Here is a 20,269-nt window from a genome sequence, read left to right on the forward strand (position 1 = left end):
TCAAGTGTGGCTTCTTGGTAGACTATTTGCTAAATATGTGAGGTCCTGGATTTAATCCTCAGCACCAAAACCAGAAGATATATAGATGGATGGATGGATGGATGGATGGATGGATGGATGGATGGATGGATGGGACAGACAGACAAACAGATAGATACTGCTCAAATGGGTGATATTGGTAGTGAATGCACTGGAAACATGAAAGGCAAAGGTGAAGTCAAAGTGGTCTACATACATCAAAGAAAACTTCAGGAAGAACTAGAGTAGAGGAACCTCTTTCTACACAGTATCCTTGCTTACAGGGGTCCACTCTGGATCTTCTTCAGCCACACTTTAGCACAAGAGTAAGAGATCTCTGAGAAAATGCCTGTCCTGTCTTCTGGGCCATGCTTTATGTAGTAGGACCCCTAATTTCTGTAGACATTCTAAGCTCATTTCTAGAGTATGCACATGATCTTCACTGGGGCATCCACAGCCAGGGGAAAGACTGCAGTAACAGATATGAATCAGGGTGGATGTTGATGTAGTTGTGTGTTCTATAATCCCAGCTACTCCACAGGCTAAGTAATGGGAGGCTTCCTAAATCTAAGGCCAAGACCAGCTGGGACAATATAATAAGACCCATGAAGAATAAGGAAGAAAAGCCCAGTGGTACAGGGTTGGCTAAATGTTGGGGACTGACTCTTTTTACACTACTTCTCTCTTCTGCTATAGAGGAAGAACCCTAAATTAGAGCTCAGCCTTCCTGAAGATTACAAAGATGCCAGTTATGGGGTGTTATGAAGCAACAGCATCACAAAAAACGTATTAGTCGCCGGGCAGTGGTGGCACATGCCTTTAATCCCAGCACTTGGGAGGCAGAGGCAGGCAGATTTCTGAGTTCGAGGCCAGCCTCGACTACAAAGTGAGTTCCAGGACAGACAGGGCTGCACAGAGAAACCCTGTCTTGAAAAACCAACCAACCAAACAAACAAACCAAACCCCCAAAACCAAAACCAAAAAAAAAAAAAAAAAAAAAAAAAAACCCAAACAACAACAACAACAACAAAAAACCAAACAAACCAAGAAAACCAACAAAAACCCAAAACATATTAGTCAAAGGAGTAGGACAGAACAAATCTTTTTTTTTTTTAATGTTGTTATACATTAAAGTATTTAGACATTGGTAACACTGACTTAAATTTGTACTTCTGTTCTCAACCTGTCTTCGGTATGCTCCCCATCGTGGTATGGGCTTCAAATTAAACCCATCACTGGTTGTCCACTCCCAGAGACTCATGTGTTTGGGGCACTATTAGGGGTTGTGGCCTTAGAGTAGGCGTGCCCTTGTTGGAGGAAGTGTCAGTGTTGAGGCTGGCTTTGAAGTCTCATATATACTGAAGCTACTCTCAGTGCTGACTCAGTCCCCTTTTGCTGCCTATGAATCAAGATGTAGAACTCTAGCTCCTTCTCCAGCGCCAAGTCTGCCTGGATGCAGTCATGCATCCCACAGTGATGATATTGGACTAAACCTCTAAAACTGTAAGCCAGTTTCCTGTTAAATGTTAATTATGTTAGGCATAAATGTTAACATAATTATGTTAAAAATAAATGTTAATTATGTTAAAAATTATGTTAAATGTTGTCCTTTATAAGAGTTGCCATGGTCTAGGTATCTCTTCATAGCAATAAAACTGTAAGACAGAAGTTGGAACCAGGGGCTGGGTATTGTTCTGATAGGCCTGAATATGTTTGTTTGAAGAAATGCAGATTGGGGACTTTGGATTAGGAAACACTAGAATGCTTAAGTTGGACTTAACGGGCCAGACTAGTGGGAACATGGAAGCCAGTGGTGCTGACAGTGATTTCGACTGTGGGGGCCTGGTTCAAAGTTTAAGAGAATATTTTTAGTTTGTTGCCTAAAGACTTTTCTCATGATAATTTGGTGAAGAATGTGGCTGCTTTTTGCCCTTGTCTGAACAGTCCATCTAAGACTAAGGTGAAGAGATTTAGATTAATTGCATTGGCAAAAGATATCTCAAAACAGCCTAAAATAGATTCTGTATTATGGTTTACTCTCATGAAGAGCATTTTAATCAAACATTCCAAGCTGAGAAAGGAAAAATACAAAATATATGGTTCAACGATTAAAGGGGCACTAGAAAGTGGTATGGAGCTAAATATTGTGTTCAGGGAGATAATAGATTAAAGATTTAAGTGGCATTAAAGGGAGTGGGGCCTCTGGGCAAGATCCCACCCAGCTAAGCTTCTATCTTGTGAAAAGAATTAAAGAAAAGTTTAGGTCCAGGCATGGTGGTACATACCTTTAATCCAGCACTAAGGAAACAGAGGCATGAAAATCTCTGAGTTCAAGGCCAATATGGTCCAAACTGCCAAGTTCCATGACATCCAAGCTCAGGCAGTAAAGGAAACAATCAAAACCAGAAAGCTAGTGAAGATATAACTGAATAAGGGGGCCATGTTCAAGCCCCAGGCACCAGCAGAACTTGGCAGCTTTGTTTACATAGGTCTTTGGTGACAGGTACATTATCAAAAAGCACATTTTCAAAGGACTTTTTTCTGAGGATTAATTTTCAACTGTTTAAAATATTCAACAAACCAAACCCATCGGTCGTGGTACACACCTTGGGAGGCAAAGGTAGGGAGATCTCTTGAGTTCGAGGCCAGCCTGGTCTACATTGTGAGTTCCGGGACAGCTACAGCTACAGAGAAATGGTATCTCAAAAATCCCCAAACCAAACCAAACCAAACCAAACCAAACCAAACCAAACCAAACCTAGCTAAACCAAAAATAAAACAAAAACAAACCAACAAAAAAGAAACCATGTCATAGATAGATGCTGTCATTTAGTCATTGTTTTTCTGCTTATAAAACATAAACACAGGCAGTATAGATTTAACTGTTAAGGGCCCTAGGATCTTTGGAATGGTAAATGAGTTCTGGCTTTAAAGTCAGCAGCCATATTAGCTACTAGTAAGAGTAGTCTATCCTTTGAAGTTAGGCACTGTTTTCTCTGGTATCAAAATTCAAGCTGACATCTTCCAGTATAACAGTGTCCCATTTACATTTATAATTACTGACATGCAAAAGAGATCAGTAGAAGGCTAAGTAGATGGTGTAAATGTGGAAGTCTCTAAGAATGCTGGAGGTAGAGGGTGGGAGGCAGGGATGTTGTGCAGAGTAGTGTCTCCCAGCATTCATGAGTTACCTGGGTTTGATCTCTAACACTACACAGAAGGAAAAATTTCAGCCTTTATGTTCCAAAGAGAGAAAACATTATCAAAGAAAAAAGGCCCCAGAATATTGCCAAAATCTATAAAAACACATGCCAGCCAAACAGAATGAATCCACACTAGTTATAGTAACTCTTGTGAAGTCTCAAGTGAGATAGAAAAAGGGAAGTGTGATGAGGAAATGATATCTGTTTATAAACCCAAGAGTTCAGAGATAAAGAAAACAGAAACAATAGACAGAAAGGATTACATATAGAGTACAGGACTGGGGATAGTTCATTGTTCAATGTTGGCCTAGCATGTCTAAGACCCTCGGTTTGATCCTGAACTCCCTGCAACCCCCAAAAGAAAAAGGGAACCAATAAAACTCTTAAAAATACCTTGGTAAACATTCTAAGAAAGAGAGTAGAAAATATATTTTTTTAAAGGTTTATTTATGTATGTGAATCCACTGTTGCTGTCTTCAGACACACCAGAAGAGGGCATCAGATCTCATTATAGATGCTGTGGACCACCGCATGGTTGCTGGGAATTGAACTCAATCTCTGAAAGAGCAGTTAGTCCTCTAAACTGCTGAACCATCTCTCTAGCCCGGAAAGTATTTTTTAATACTCAAATTTTAATGAGCTCAAATTTTAAGTCCTCTGTCTTTCATGTTACAGTTAAAGCATAATATCTAAAGTTGGTAAAACTCAGAAGCTTAAAGGTTAAAAAGAGAAATGGTTGTGGTGGCGCATGCCTCGTTCCAGAACTTGGGGCGGCAGAGGTTGGTGGGTCTACAGACTAAGTTTCTGGAAAGTCAGGAAAAAAACCAAACCAAACCAAACCAAACCTAACCTAACCCAAATGCAAACCAAACCACCACCAAGAACCACAAAACAAAAAATCTATAGAAAAATAAAGCTACCAGGTGTTGGCACACAACGTTAATCTCAGCACAGGAGGCAGAGGCTTGGTAGAACTCTGAGTTTGAGGCCTGCCTATGCAGTGGGTTCAGAGTAGCCAGGGAATCAAATCACCACCACCACAAAACCTTGGCGATCACTGATCTGTATGGGATGGTGTTGGTGAATCATTTCAGGCTTGGAAGTAGCCTTGTGGGCCAGGAAGGCTGAACCACTTGTTACAGCCTTTCATGCTGTTTCTTGTTCCTCACATGGGCTGTAGTTCTTCAATGAAAGCAAACGCAACAAAACAGATGAGAAAGATACAATTAGTAAATAAGAGAATATCTATGTGGCTTCCCCAAAATACATTGTATGAAAATATATTTCACACATTTTCAATCCTCAATTGAGCCCTTAGAAAATAGAGACAAAATAAAATAGCATGGCATGAGACAAGTTTGTAAAACATGTGCTTCTATTAAAAGCCTTTAATACTGCCACCTTGTGGTGGCAAAATAACTATGGAAGAAAAAAATATACAAAACACTTGCAGGATCTAAAACTTAAAACTGCTTTCTGCTGTGTACTGACGCATGCCTTATAATCCCAGCAGTAGGGAAGCAGAGGAAGGAGGACTGCTTTGAAGGTAGAGACCAACTTGGTCTACATAGTGAGTCCCAGGCCAACATAGAGAAACCCAGTCTAAGAAAAACATCAAAACCAAATAAAATCATAAAATCTAATATAATGACCCTGTTCACCACAATACGTGTTTCTATTTAAACATTAAATGTCTTTCAAAAACTTGTTTAACCTTTAATTTAAGTCCCATTTCTCCACTTCTGTTCACTCCTCCCACTTTCCTGTCCAATATCAAGCTTATGGCAAGTGATCTACCATTAAGCTCTTCAGTTTCCAACAGCAGCATTTTAAAATCGAAGCATAAACCGTGCTGTAAATGTAGCACATGATGGGGCTGGATTGACAAAAGAGTGATGCAAGTTCATGCTATTGGGTGAAGCCATGTCTCGAAAAGCAACAACAAATAATACAATCAACTCCTCACTTTTTAGATGTAATTCTATGAATTTTACAAGGAAATTCTGTCCACTCTCCCTCAAGGTCCGTATGGGCCTCCCCACTGCACACCTGCTGCTCAGTGCTTTTCAGTTTGGACCTGACTTCCTACAGTCTGCACAACCTTTCCTGAAGTGCACTCATGTCCTACCTTGTATCCCTTTCTTCTTGCAGGAGAGTGCTAGTCTGTTACATTGATGCACCAATCGAATGAACTGATTCCAGTTTGGACCAACTGTGGATAACAAAGCTCCAAGTATTCAAGTACAGGCCTTTTATGTGGCTAAAGTCCTCACTTCACTTGAGCAACTATGTAGGGGTGGGACTGTTTGATTGCAAAGTAAAGTGCACATATAACATCCCTAGACACTGCAATACTTTCAAACAAGTTGAATGTAGTATCCCATTAGGCATCCTTAGCAGCAAGCCACTTCAATGACAAGAGTATCGAAACATTTTTGGACATATTTCTTGTGATTAAAGATGCTGAACATCTTCTACAATACATGAAAGATTTTCTGCTTATGTTTTTTTCCCTATGAAGTTGTCTGCAATGTGTGGGTAATTTTAAACTTGTTTTCTAGTTGAGTTTATACATTGAGATTTCACTGATTTTCTACAGAAGCATTTAAAGTGTTCTCTAATTTAATTCGGAATATGAAGTTAGCCCTTGCACATAGTCTGAACACTTTCATCACTTCTATATGACACCCTGCAGAAATGGCTTGTTTGAACTGCTCTAAGTTAAGAAAGCACAGGAGATGCTTTCCAAGGGCCACTGGGTTCCAGTGATGAAAATGATCAGCTGGAGCTCCCAAGTGTCATGTAAACAGTTCTGCGGTGGCACTTTAGAGCTAGGATAAGGCTTAATACTGAACCAGCTTATAAAGAAAAATGTTGACATGGCACCACACAACAGGACAAACTGGATCTGGAACTTTGAGATAAAACTTGCTGACCTCCCCAAGACCCCATGTGTTGTAGGTCACCCCATTTCATTATTTCAACTTCACAATGCTATACTCAGGCAAACTCTTAATGACCAACTGCTCTAAAAGCTTCCCCAGTGTTCTTGTCTTCAGTCTTATCTCACAACCAAATTGACAAATTTACTTAAAGAACCAAAGTGAAGATATTCCTTAAGATTCCCAAACCACACCTCCAAAACCCTTGTGTTGCTCAGCCTGGCTCCTTCTCAATATTCTTGCTGTGTTTAGTCCTCACTTTCCTTGGAGACTTTCTGACTCTCTCCACTTCTGGGATCTATCCTTTCCTCCCTCATATAGTCACTCATTTAAAGAGTATGTGAAGGGCTGAGGATGCGGTTAGTTAAGTGATAGAGCACTTGTTAGCGAGTGGAAAGCCCCAGGATTGCTTTGTACCCCAAAGAAGCAAATAAGTAACGAAAGAATCCCCCCCCAAGAATATTTTATGTCCTTGTCAATAGCTACATGATTCTTACTATTATCAGCAATATATAAACCCCACCTCCTCACCTTATCCTTGAGAAAGGATCTCATTTTGTAGTTCTGGCTGTCCAAGAACTCAGCCTACAGACCAGACTGACCTTCAAATTAGAAATCTGCCTGCCTCTACTTGGATTTAATCTGCTGGACTTAAAGGTTTGCATAGTCAAAAGAAATTCTGTAAGACTTACTTCCTACTTGTGGGCACTGAATCTAGGGCCTTGTGTATATTAAGCAGTGCTCTAATCACTTAAGTACAACAATGTTATGTTTTTCTTCTTCTAAAACCTGTGCTAGAGTATGAGAGCTTTTATAAAGATCTTGTAGAAGTGTACAGTAAAGGCTGGGTATGACAGAGCACACCTGTAATCCTAACACTTGGGAGGTGAAGGAAGATTTTGGATTTGAGACCATTCTGGGTCATAAAGCAAGACCTTTTCTAAAAAACAAAAAAACAAACCTGGGACCCCCCCCCCCCACGCCCCAAAGAGGTGGTATATTTAAGTGGCTATAGAGGCAGAGGTCAGGGTCATGTTGATCACCTGTCCAGACAAACTTGTAATTATGTGGTCAATCAGCACCATCAACCAGTTTCATAGTAAATCATTACTCACCTTTATGATTTGGGTTCTTTGTGCATAATCTATGACAATTGAAAATTATTTCAATAAATAACACTTCAAAAGAGCTATACTATTAATCTTAGAAGACACAGGTTCTGCTTCAGAGTATATAAACTGGTATTTGTAAAACACATGAGGACCCAAATCGATATCCTGTGGATGCCAGACATCCAGATTGGACGTGGAGAAAAGGAACAAGCTTTCCTCTATGAAGGAGTAATGTTTCTCTCCTTCCTACAGAAAGGCCCTAGATTTGAAGTAGTGAGGGAAATTTTAAAAATTCAAGTTGAAAAGACTTTTAGGTAGTCATGTGAGAAGTTGCATCATTATCACACACTTTTATTGAGTGCCCACAGAATTCAGGCACGTTCATGTTTACAGAGCGTTGCTGATATGCTGACCTTGCCCTTAAGGAGCTTACAATCTAGCAGGAGAAAGACAAGAAACGCAGGTGTGAAAGCAATGAGTGAACAGACACTACAGACTGAAAAAATCACCATCAACACAAAACACGTATTGCAAAATGAGCGTTAATGGGGATGGCAAGGATGGGAGATAGCCTTAGCTATATTCCTGACTTCCTGAAGGTCATAGGTTTAAAATATTCAAGGGACAAGAGTTGAGAAAAACCAGGATACAAATGAGATAAGTTCTCCCTTACTCCCTGCTTCCAGGGGACACAAGGACTACAGGAATAGTGATAAGACAAAGTTTGCAGTACTCTTAGCACCTCTAGCCACAGTGGATTCAGATCAGAACAAAGCTACTATTTAGATAACAATCCTCCACTAGTTCAATGGAGAATCAAAGTTATTTCTGTACCAGCTCTATTACATATATAATGCCTCAGGTTAAATGTTTAAGATGGCCAGAGGCAGCACTGTGTTAAAGAGCAGTAGGCCAGCAATGGGAATACAGATGTGGCAGAACTGCAGCAGTTACACCTGCAGTACTGGGAGGTACTAGATTTGTTGAAGACTTCACCTGTTTACAAAGGCAGCACATTGGCAAACCTAAGGGGAAATGGCTAGAGGTAGAAGCTATTCAGAATACCTGATAGCTGTGTTTCATGCAGGGTTGACCAGAGATAAAACCCTTAATACTGTGGGAGAGGTTATCTAGAACATCCCATCAATTATGAGTCAGATTATGGAAAGTTTCCACATTTCTTTGGAAAAAGACACTCTTAAGTCAGAGAGTTAGTATTACGGTATGCTTAAACAATAAAAAGGCAGGCTGGGGATGTAGCTCAGTGGTGTTTAGCATGCTAGCACACACACTCACACACACGATAAAAAGGCAGGTATATACTAATGAGAAAGGGCTTCGAGGAATGGAGAGGGACACTGAGGGGATTATCTGGAAGGCAAATAACCAGATTGAGTTTACCATAAAAACATGTAGATTATTAGCTATTCCAAATAGTTGTTTCAAATTAGAGTAAAAAGCAGATTGGAGGAAACATTGGGTAAAATTAGCAACTATAGTCAAGAGTTCATTTGCTACTGCTGTTGTATGTCTCCCAAGCCTTTACACATTGAGTTATTAAGGGTGACAACTTATCTATCAGTTTTAAAGGTGGAACATCTGGACATGATAAGGTTAGACAAGGTCACTAGATTTTCCATGGTCATTAGAGCCCCTTGAAGCAAGGTTTGTGGGGTAAGAAGACATCAGGTAAAAGAACACTAATATACACACTATCGCACCACCTCTTGTCATATGATATACGTGATCACCAGAGGACAGCCATCACTAGATGCAGCCCCTGACCCTGGATCCAACTCGAACCTCTTTAAAATTTACTCTGTATGGGGTATTCAATTACTACAAGAAAGTCAAAATCAGTCCAACAGAGCTATCCAGAGCAGAAGTCAAATACAGTTAAGGAAAAATAGGATAGAAAAGGTCAGTTCTTAATATTTTAGTGTGTAAGTAATGGGGGCACACTTGTGGAGGTCAGAGGGCAACCTTCAAGAATCAGTTCTCTCCTTCTACCATGTGGATTCCAGGGATCCAACTTGCATCAGGCTTGTTGTTGGATAAAATAAACCTGTGAGCCATCTTGTGAGGCCCCAAATATCTTTACAAATATTACAACTAGAACTGATCGATTGGGAAAACTAAGTAACCTGGAGAAGGCAATATACTTCCCGATACAGAGGAGATGAAATTTGTAGAGAAAAGGCAAGAAACAGGGCAGGAGCAGGAACCACAAGGGACTGACTGCTGTGGCCCTGGTGGGAGGCACTTTCCTGTATACTCAGCTGGTCTCACAAAGCAGAAGCTATTAAAGTCAGAAAAAGAAGAGCTTGACACAGACATCCAGAGCAAACCTTTTATTATTTAAAGGGCCTGCTATTTTTAGGACTATTCAAGTTAATGGAATTGCTGGGTTAATTTCTGGGGCTTGGGGGGGGGGCATGTTAGTTCTTTTTTTCTCATATGACTAGTGCAGCATTTAATAATAAGTCCAGTAGACAACTACTTCTGATCACAGTGCTGGGCTTTACAGCATCCTTTTAAACATTTATTTATTGTTATACGTAAGTACACTGTAGCTGTCTTTAGACACACCAGAAGAGGGCATCAGATCTCATTACAGATAACCATCTGTGAGCCATCATGTGGTTGCTAGGATTTGAACTCAGGACCTTTGGAAGAGCAGTCAGTGCTCTTTTCCATTGAGCCATCTCACCAGCCCTACAGCATCATTTATTAAGAGTTAATGTGCACTACATAGGAAAATGCAGTAGCATGCAGAGGCTGAGGCATGAAGATGGTATGAGCAGAGAAAGGAGACAGAGGCCCGTCTCAGCAACGTAGTCAGTGTAACCTCTATAAAAAAGGTTCTACTATGGCCATCAATGCACACTGTGACTTAATTAGGACACCTATACAGCAACATTTATGCATGTATTTTAAATAAACCACACCTATGAATATTCATATATATGTACACATACACACACCCCTTCTCTCATACATATATTTGCAGTGCTAGGCTTCTCACATGCTTGACAAGGGCCATACAACTGAACTGTATCCCCAGCCCTAAAAAGAACAGGTTTTAATGTGTTTTGTGGTTATTTAACAAGTTTACAATTAAAGCATTTGAAGGCTGAATTTTAAGCAGATTTGCTATTAAGGTATTTGGATAATATTGAAGGGTCATCTGTATTTCTTTACATTATGCAATATGTAATAAATCTTGCCAATAAGTTAACCACATAAAAAAAGGTGTAAGGACACTCAAATATCAAATATATATTAGGCTTCTAACATTGTTGGCAATAATTTAAAAATAAAAATTTAAACATTAAAAAGGTTTGACTAAGTGTTTGCTGTGCATTGATTTACAAATTTAAATAGTAACTTGAAACCCTGCCTAACAGTGGAAGTAGAAACCGAGGCTTTAACCTGGTCCTTTACACTATGTGACTGTGGACAGATCCTCCTCTCATAACTCTGTAAGAGGTTAGAATAAATCACTTCACTGTGTAGCTTAGGAGCTCCTAGAAATCCCAACACCTCATGGAAACTGCATGTATATGTACTTTGGAGGGAAACTGAACCAGAATTTTTGATAGTCTCTCACAGGTAATCTTAACAAAAAAATGTAGCTTATACTGTGCGGGGGTAATCACTTTTAAATTGTCCCAATTGTGATACTCTGTAGTAATACGTAGACAACCTGGTATACAAACCTTGTACAATACCTTCTGGCTACAGGACAGAATCTGTTAATCTAACTGACAATATCTCTTGTCATGGACCAGAATGCATCAAATGTGTAAGGACTTTGCAAGTATAATGAAAGTTTGGGCTTTAATCGAAAGAGAAATTACCCCGGAAACGAGTGACCTGACCTTACCAAGCCAGCCCTTCAAAAGAGGGCACAGGCTTCCCCTGAGATCAGAGAGGCTCCTGCTAGTCTTAAAGAAGCAAGCAGCCAGGAGCTCTATTGCTACAAGGAAATGGATTGTGTCACATGAACGCACAGAGAAAGAGCCCTCGCTTCAGATGAAATTCAGACTTGTAAGGCCCTGAGAAGAGACTCTAACCAAACTTAAAGATTTTTGACCTACAGAAACTGTGAAACAAACATATGTCATGTTCTAGGGCAACAAGCTTGAGGTAATTAGTTATAGACTTAAAAGACAAAAACTTATTTCTAACTTTTGTTGAATCTGAAACAACAAAGAATTGGAAAAGGGTTCCATGAATTATACTGATATTACAACAAACCCAGTCATTTTAGACCTTAAAGAAAAAAAAGCAAGAAGTACCTTCAACCCTATGAGGTGCAGTCAAGGTAACCCTAACTAAACTTTCCTGGTGCATCTTAATGGTGTGTAGATAGCTTCAATGCTATAGATTTGGCCCAGTGCAAATACAGAAAATATCAGGTTCACCATTACACACAATTACTGATGCCTTTCAAAATTATAAAATAAACACATACTACTCATACTTAACATAATAGTCTCATTGTTTTAGTACTTGAAAGGGGCTTGATGTCAAAAATGGCAGTTTAAGATCATGAAAATTAAGAACATTTAGCTTATTAGAATTACTACTCTATTTCCCTCTTATAGATATAATAATGATTTCTGTTCAAATTAAATCAATTTCCTAGATCATTGGAGAATCTTTAAAAAGTTGTTTATGTGGGACAAATTTCAAGATATACAAAAGCACACCTTAGAATTCTAGGAAAAAAAAAAAACCCCAATGTCCTATATAGATCATAGTTAGGCCTTATTTAGACAAATAATTAGACCTTCAGGTAGCCCTTAGAGACAGGAATATTGCTCCTACACATTAATTTCTGAAGCAGGGTCTTATGACAATAAAGCCCAGGCTGGATTTGAACTTGGTAATTCTCCTGCCTAGAAGAGCTAGAATTACATGCTCAGCTACCTACCAGGATTCTTTATATATATATATACATGGATAACTATTCTGTATAGCTGGCCTACTACAAGTGCACTGATTACTGTTCACTGAAAAAGAATCAGAATTTAAGCTTTCTGGAAAAAAAAAAGGCCTTGTATGCACTTTGTCATTTGGAGCCACATGTTGGCTATGTCAATATTTAAAATATAACTCAAGCTGTCTCTTAATCCTCTTGACTGGAGAAAGTGAAGGAAGGTCAAAGCCTTGGTTAGTGTCAACAGGGAGACTGCATTTGTAGATGGTGTCAACTGAACAAGTTCTGTGAACTGAAATACTAATACCCCCAGAATGAAATTACAGGGCTTATGACATGTCTCATGATGGTTCTAGGAAAAAGGCTTAAGACAGATAAGAAGCTAAAAGGAGCCATTGAGGTATACTCTTAAAAACATTAAATAGAAAAAGAAATCCACACACCACACACACGCCCCTTGTAAAACATTGCTTTAAGTTTTAATGTTTATTTCCCCAAGACAGCCTAGCCTGTACTCTACTTGAATAAATTTTACAAGCTAGTTTTCTGCTGCTTCTAGTTTTAAAGTTTAACCATGTTTTTGATGACAAGGAATGCTGCAAAAATACTCTAGTTCAACAAAGAGTTATGATCACAAAATAATTTTTATCCATTCTACAGTGTTTCAGAATTACCAGTTGATTTTTAAACACAAAGTAGATATAGATGCTAATGGTGGCTAACCTGGTATGTTTCTTATAGCAAACTGTTGTTCATGCAACACTTGTGCTCAAAGGGGAAGGCACAGGATTTCCTACAATGAGCCACCTTATAAAGAGTTCTTTTTGTACAAATTAATTTATGACATATTTAATTTAGTGTGCATAACCTCAAAACTGAGGTATTATTCCAATTTATAAAAACCACTTGCATAATTTTTATGCAAGTTTTAAAAATACAAAGTTTTTCTCCCTAAAGTGGCTCAAAATAGATTGTTCATGGCTGCCTACATCTAAGATAAAAAGATTCTAAAACAATTAAACAGATTAGGCATATTATTAAAGGTGTTCAAACCATTACTTGATTTGTACATCTACTCAAACCTCTTCATCGGTCTTTATTCAGCAGTACATATGCACCAAATTCCATTTTAGAAGTTTCCATATCATTTTCATAGAAAACAAAGTTTGAAAACAAGTTAACATTTAAACACAGCACGGTATTCTATCACAACTGAAACTTTTCTTCTTTACAGGACTCAACAAAATCTAAAAATGAACTATGCTGTAGATTTACTTCATGCAAAGATCTTTATGTTATCTCTGAAAATGAAAAGAATGGCTTTAAAAGCACATTTTATACTATTATGGCAACTTGTGTACTGCAACACAGTCTATTGTGAGGGAAATTTATGATTTTTTTCATGCAAAAATCTACACAAATTAGTTTTGATGATATGGAAAGCTTTTCATAGCATCAAACACTCATCTGGTGCAAATGCACAGGGAAACCTTCCTGAAGTTTTCTGACTTGAGAAGCAACTAAAAAAGCCATACTAGGTAAAGTAAATAAAACTAAATAAAAAAGGGGTGGGGTGGGGTGGGGGTGGGGGATAAGGTAGAGGGAGAATAGAAAACACAGGCTGCAGAGTAAACCAATGTCTGCTGCTAAACCGGTCTTTGTTTTCATGTCCAGTGTACATTAACACTTGTGATCGATCTCACTTTGATGATCTACTAGGTCTGTTATCAGCCCCCTGAAGGCAAATCAAGCTTGCATGCGTCCACATACAGCACCACAACCATACTCTCGTTACACAGTCACCCCAGGACTAGGAGTCTGCTTCATGCGCGAAGAGCCCTAGATTTGAAAGATGAACCTGGCTCTCTAGCACGGAGCCAGACACCCATTCAACACTGTCCATTCACACACTGCTTCACAGCGAGGCCTGGGCTCATTTCCTTGACTTATATGGGCATCGCTTTTATGCTTACAAGGCTTGATGATGATGGCATTTCACTTCTCAATTGATAGAGTAAGTCAATGCTCCGTCTCAGGCACCGAAGACCTGTGACCTGTAGCCCTTTCCTCTCAACCTAAATAAGCATTCGTGTCAAGTTTTCCTTACATTGCCACTCATTCTCACTCGCACCCACTCGCCACCTTGACCTCATTTGGGCATTTTCTGTGGTTCCAAATGAAATCTTCACATTTTCTCTCCCGATTTAATGCAGCAGCAGATCCCATGAGCCAAGCTTGATGGATCAACCCTTTTTATATATATGTGTATATATATATATGTTTCTCGGTGCTGCATTGTACCTAACCTCCACAACATCTTCCTAAAACTGGAACCCCTCTGTTGGTACATTGGTCGATGAATTGAAACCAAATGTTCCACCTTGAACTGACTCTGGAACAAGGCTAGGATCTTCATCAATCTGAAGGAAAAGAGGGAAAAAAACCAATGAAATGATTAGCTTTAAAGTATATAAAAATTGAATCACAGTAATATTTCCATTACCCTCTAAAAACACAGACCACATCTAAGTGATGAGTGTGTGCCCTGAATGTACAACCATCCTTTAGAAAGCTGAAACACTTTGTAAACTCCTTTCCTTAAGGGATGTGAAGAAACAAGAATATATGATGGAAACTATTTTCTTGAAAAAGAAAATTGGAAATGGCCCCAGATTCTAAACGGAGAGGGTAAATACTGGTACTCACTGTAATTCTGCTTATATTTAGGAAAGTATAAGACAGTATACTCTCTTATACTTGGAAGACATGGTGGCACATGCACTGACCTCCGCACTTGGGAAGGGAAAGCAGAAGGACTATCATTTATTTTCTACCGAGTTTTATCTACATGGTGAGTTCCAGGACATCCAGGGCCACACAACAAGAGCTTGTCTCAAAAAGCACAACCCAAATCTTCAAATAAACATGTGCTAGCAAAACTAAATGTTCTCTATTTATACTTTTAGAACTGTATAACTTTGTTATTCTCAACTACAACTTAGAACTTCCAAATTGAATACTTGGGTGATGGTGGTAGTGCATGCCTTAATCCCAAAACTCGGGAGGCAGAGGCAAGTGGATCTCTATGAATTTGAGGCCAGCCTGGTCTACAAGCACAAGTTCCAGGACAGCAAGATCTGTTACATAAAGAAACCCATTCTTGAACAGCAAAAACAAAACAAACAAACAAACAAATAAATAAACGGAGACAGGAGTAAGGCTATCTTTCCTTAAGAGTACGCTTTGTCTGGACTTTATTTATGATGTATTTAACTGTATATTTAAATAAGATTTAGTGTGGACATTTCTTTTTCTGTTTAGATTTATCATGTGGGTGTTAGAAACCAGTGGGTCTACCACAAGAGCAACATTTGCCCTTAACTGCTAACTGAACTCTGCAGGCTGGTTTTCAATATTTGCTTGCATCTATCCATCATCCATCCATCCATCATGTGGGAGCATATGCCACATGGTACACATGTGGAGGTCAGAGGACAACTTGGGGGAGTTGGTCCTCCGCTTCTGTAACTGCTGAGTGAAATCTCCAGCCTGTTTCTCTATATTTGCATGTATGCATATATGTATGTATGTATTTATTGTGTGTGGGTGAATGCCACATGGTACACATGTGGAGGTCAGACAACAACTTGGGGTAGTTGGGGTGCTTGCCATCACATAGGATGGTTCTAGGTCCTGAATTCAGATTGTCAGCCTTTACCCTATGAACCCCCTTTAGTCCTAGTGAGGGCATTCCTAACGGCCCATGATTTTCTTTTTCTAATACTTTACTCTTTTTGGTAATATGGAAATGTGTTATGAAACTAGAGTTCTTAAAAATTTAGGTTATGTACATGGGTATTTTGCCTGCATGTATGTCTGTGAACCACAGGGGTAGCTGGTACTCATGGAAGCAAGAGGGCAGCCTTGGATTCCCTGGAATTAGAGCTACAGATGGTTGTGAGCCACTAAGTGGGAGCTGGGAATTGAATGAACCTGGGTTCTCTGGAAGAGGAGCCAGAGCTCTCTTAACATCCTGTCCCCAATCCAGTTCTCTAGCCCTGAAACTTCTATCTTGAAAAGTTGGAAACATAATTCACATAGGGTGTAGTGGTACGGGCCTTATACTCAGAATGAGCATTGGAAGGTTAGGCGGGAAGACTGCTCAAAGTTCAAAGGACAGCCAGGCATACATAGCAAAACATTTTCTAACAAACCCCAACCAAATAGACACGCCTTTGCTTACAACTGTCATTTGGTGGTACTATGAATAAATCTTACTTTGTAACACTCCCTATCACACTGTACAGTACATTTCATTTTCATGATTTACTGTGCTCATCTTGTTTCTTCATCTTATTTGTTTTTAGCCACCAATAAAAATTACATTTGAACATATGGATTAAGGACTTATTATAGGTTATACTAGTACTATTGGGTTTGTTTGCTTGCCATCTGATTTCTTTTTTGAGACAGAGTCTCACATAATCCAGGCTGGCCTTGAAATTACTACACAGCTAAGAAACAGCCTCCAATTCACTTCTTAGTTTTTCTTCTGCATTAGCTCTGAAGTGGTGGAATTACAGTTGAATGCCATTATGTTTGGTATCACTACTTTCTACTTTGTTTATAGACATGTTATCACCAACTTAAAAGCATGAGAACTGGAGAGAAACCAGCTTATCCAGTGCAAAAAACATTCTTTTTGTTTTTTGTTTGTTTTTTGAGGCAGGGTTTCTCTGTGTAGCCCTGACGGTCCTGAAACTCTCTTGCAACAAAAATTCTTATTGTTTTGTTCTTGAGTTAATGTTCTAAAGGGATTTAAAAATACTGACATTTGTTTTCAAAGACAGTAATATTATTGTCACGTACCTATTAGAACTCTATTGCAAAAAAATCTTATACATACATCCTAGTTTACTATATTTTTCCATTCAGATTTGCTTAGCATATAAAACTAAGAAAACTATAAAGATATTAAGTACATCATCTGAAGAGAAGAACTGGTCAATGATCTCATAGGCCAATTTGTAGATGTCCTCATTTTCATGATTCTGAAGTTGTTCAATTTTCTCCAGTCCTGCAATAAATTTTATGAAGTCAACAATGATAATTAATGTACTGCTACAAGTTACAGTAACCTTGAAACACATAATGCAATCTTTGTACTGTAAAATTTCTGGGTTATAGTGTTTAGGGATCTATTCCACTGATGAGTCTTAAACTGAGATTTCATGCATGTAGATAGAGGACATTTACCTTAAAGAGACTGACCATCTGAGCAACAGCATGTAAATGTGCCAATTAATAATGTGATATCTATCAAGTAAATTACAGAGCAATGTTCACAAAAAGTGTAAAATTACTTTTGATTATTAAAAATAGACGAGCACATATTCTTTCTAGCATCTGTCCAGCCCTTTAATATCTATGAAAAAGAAACTGAAGATACGGGCAATTAACATAATGATTCTGTGATGCTCACTGAAAACAATCAAGCCAACCACAGTCTTTCAGGGGAAGGAGAACTGAACCTCAGGATGTCTATCAAGTCATAGGCAGCGCATTAAAAAGCACATATACACTAAGTTTTCAAACATGCTTTACAGAGAGATAATTTAAAGACTACTGGAGGGCTGGTGAGATGGCTTAGTGGGAAAGAGCACCCGACTGCTCTTCCGAAGGTCTGGAGTTCAAATCCCAGCACCCACATGGTGGCTCACAACCATCCGTAACAAGATCTGACTCCCTCTTCTGGAGTGTCTGAAGACAGCTACAGTATACTTACATATAATAAATAAATAAATCTAAAAAAAAATTAAAAAAAAAAAAAAAAAAAAAGACTACTGGAATGAAGAGAAGTTACTTTTCCTCTTGAAGTTTCCTTCCTCTGCTAATTCTTTGGATAGAGGAAGTTATCTTGGGAGCTTGTCACTACTCACTCTCTTTTGGTGTTTCTTTTATTAAAAACTTTAGTTACTACATAGGACTTTACATACTACTTAAAATCTGTTATCTTCTCTACTGTTCCATTTAATAAGAACAAAATCCAAATACCCGAATAATTCCCTAAGAACAGTTCACAGATTTCAAAACTCAAAACTATCTGACCAGTTATTACTTGCCTTCTTCATTTACACTTTTCATCTGCAATTTTTTCTCAAAAAAAAAAATCAACAAAAACCTTCTTCCCTTTCCTCAATTTAATCTCGAACACCTCACATAATCACTTCTGGAATCCTATTGTTTTCCTGCTGTCTACAACATCACTGGCTTCACTTACTGTAGCCTGCTCACTGTGAATCTGCTAACTGGTCTTTCTGTCTCCTGTCTCCAAAGGCCCCATGGGTCAGACATCTACTGAACATACCCACTTAGATAAAATACACCAAAAGCCTGTCACTGATTGTGGGAGAACCCACTGACATTTATAAAACACAGACTCCCTTCCACCAGTGAAGCAAGTAATGCTCAAAACCTTTTCTATTTTACTGCATAAAATTATTTCACTCATTAAGATCATTTTTATCAATTTTTTCTTACTAATTACTTTTCTAACCTATTTGTCACGTTAGTAATTTTAATATTCTTCTTACTGCATTAGTAAGATAGTACTAATAAAATAATCATGTTTCTATTTTTCAGGGGTGGGGAAGAGGCACCCTGGGGCTTCAAGCACACTTTAGTAAGCACTCTACAGAGCTTACAGAGCTGTATGCCAGTTTCCTAGCACCTATTTCCTATTGCAACAGCTCTCCAGACCTAGGCTTCTTACTAAGTTTTTGTAGGTTCTCTTACTCTTTCATTCACGTTCCAACTTCAGTCAGACATTTATTTTAGGCTTATTCAGGTGGACATTTACATTTTATTCCACAACCACAACTGGTGCAATTTCTTGGCCTAGATGTTAACTGGAACGAGTTAAGAAGTATTGTGTTGTTCACATTCTAGGTGTCTCTGGCCCAAAGGCAGATTGAGTAACTAGCTCCCTATAGAATAAATAAAGCACGTGTTGTTCAACAAAGCTCTTGATTCCCCAACTTCTCATCACTGGCTGCTTTTCAAGCTTCAACTCGAGGCAGTTGCCATCCCATATTCTGTGATTCAGCAATATTGAATTATTTATAATTTGCTGAATGCTAATTCTCACCTCAGACTTTGCTCATGTTGTTATCTCTGCCTGGAACACCTTTCATCCCTTTTTACTTTATTAATCCTTATTCATCTCTCACAATCCAGCTCAGGTGTCACTTCCTGCTTCTTCCAGGATGGATTAGGTATCCCATTTTGTTGTACATTTCTATTAGGGTAATTAGCACATTAAATCAGTTCATATTTCTCTTTAAGTCTAAACTACATGCCTTGAGGGGCTGTTTTGTTTACCACTGTCTTCCTACAACTTTAGCATGGTGCTTTATTATATGGTAACAATTCAGTTCCTTAAAAATATATAGAAGGCTAAACGGCTGTACACATAGAATATAGTATACTTTATTTTTATTTGATTATCTAAGACAGAAAAATATGGAGCTATATTAATCAGAAAATGAATGTAGCTACAAAAAGAACATTAAAAATGTATAATGCATATAACATCTCATAATAAACTTACCACCACATTCTTCTATGAGATTGGCTATGGTTTCTGCTTGATCTTCAGCCATTTTTAATATATTACTTAGTCCATCAAGTACTACTTGCACAACTTGTGCATCTTTTACAGTCAGCAAATTGCAAAAAGGTGGAATAACATTTTGTTGGATAAGATAGGCCACCTGAAAAATAAGGACACCATAAAATGATATAACAGAGGTCAACTGCCAATCTTTTTTTATTAAAATGTTAATTTCTAAACTCTGACTATGAAAACATGAACTCATCTCTCCCATGTTAGACTACATTAAACAATATTCTTTTTATTTTTTTTTTTACACCCAAGATCTTTTCCCTTTTGAAAAATTATTAAATCAACCAAGAGGATGACTGACATTTTTTTAAAGACTATGATTGCTCAAGTAACACTATCTGCTGGCTCTGTGGTGTTTTAACATT

The 20,269-nt window shown here is 38.4% G+C and overlaps 1 protein-coding gene and 1 long non-coding RNA gene across 2 annotated transcripts in view; one reads left to right on the forward strand and one right to left on the reverse strand.

The window, feature by feature from the left end:
* The first annotated feature begins 1,314 nt into the window (after nucleotides 1-1,314).
* Nucleotides 1,315-5,703, forward strand: 9630025h16rik. Its single transcript, XR_867356.3, has 2 exons — nucleotides 1,315-1,521; nucleotides 5,373-5,703. It is a non-coding gene; the product is annotated as an RIKEN cDNA 9630025H16 gene (long non-coding RNA).
* A 6,970-nt stretch (nucleotides 5,704-12,673) lies between these two features.
* Nucleotides 12,674-20,269, reverse strand: part of Kpna4 (karyopherin (importin) alpha 4) — a 54,872-nt gene continuing 47,276 nt past the window's right edge. Inside the window, exons 15-17 of the mRNA NM_008467.4 lie at nucleotides 19,830-19,992; nucleotides 17,203-17,297; nucleotides 12,674-14,640 (exon numbers count right to left, since the gene is read on the reverse strand). Coding sequence (NP_032493.1) covers nucleotides 14,542-14,640; nucleotides 17,203-17,297; nucleotides 19,830-19,992 — 357 coding nt within the window. The 3' untranslated portion in view covers nucleotides 12,674-14,541. The remainder of the gene's footprint in view (nucleotides 14,641-17,202; nucleotides 17,298-19,829; nucleotides 19,993-20,269) is intronic.

Source organism: Mus musculus, chromosome 3 (genome assembly GCF_000001635.26).
Source record: "Mus musculus strain C57BL/6J chromosome 3, GRCm38.p6 C57BL/6J".
In the NCBI taxonomy this organism is placed as follows: Eukaryota; Metazoa; Chordata; class Mammalia; order Rodentia; family Muridae; genus Mus; species Mus musculus.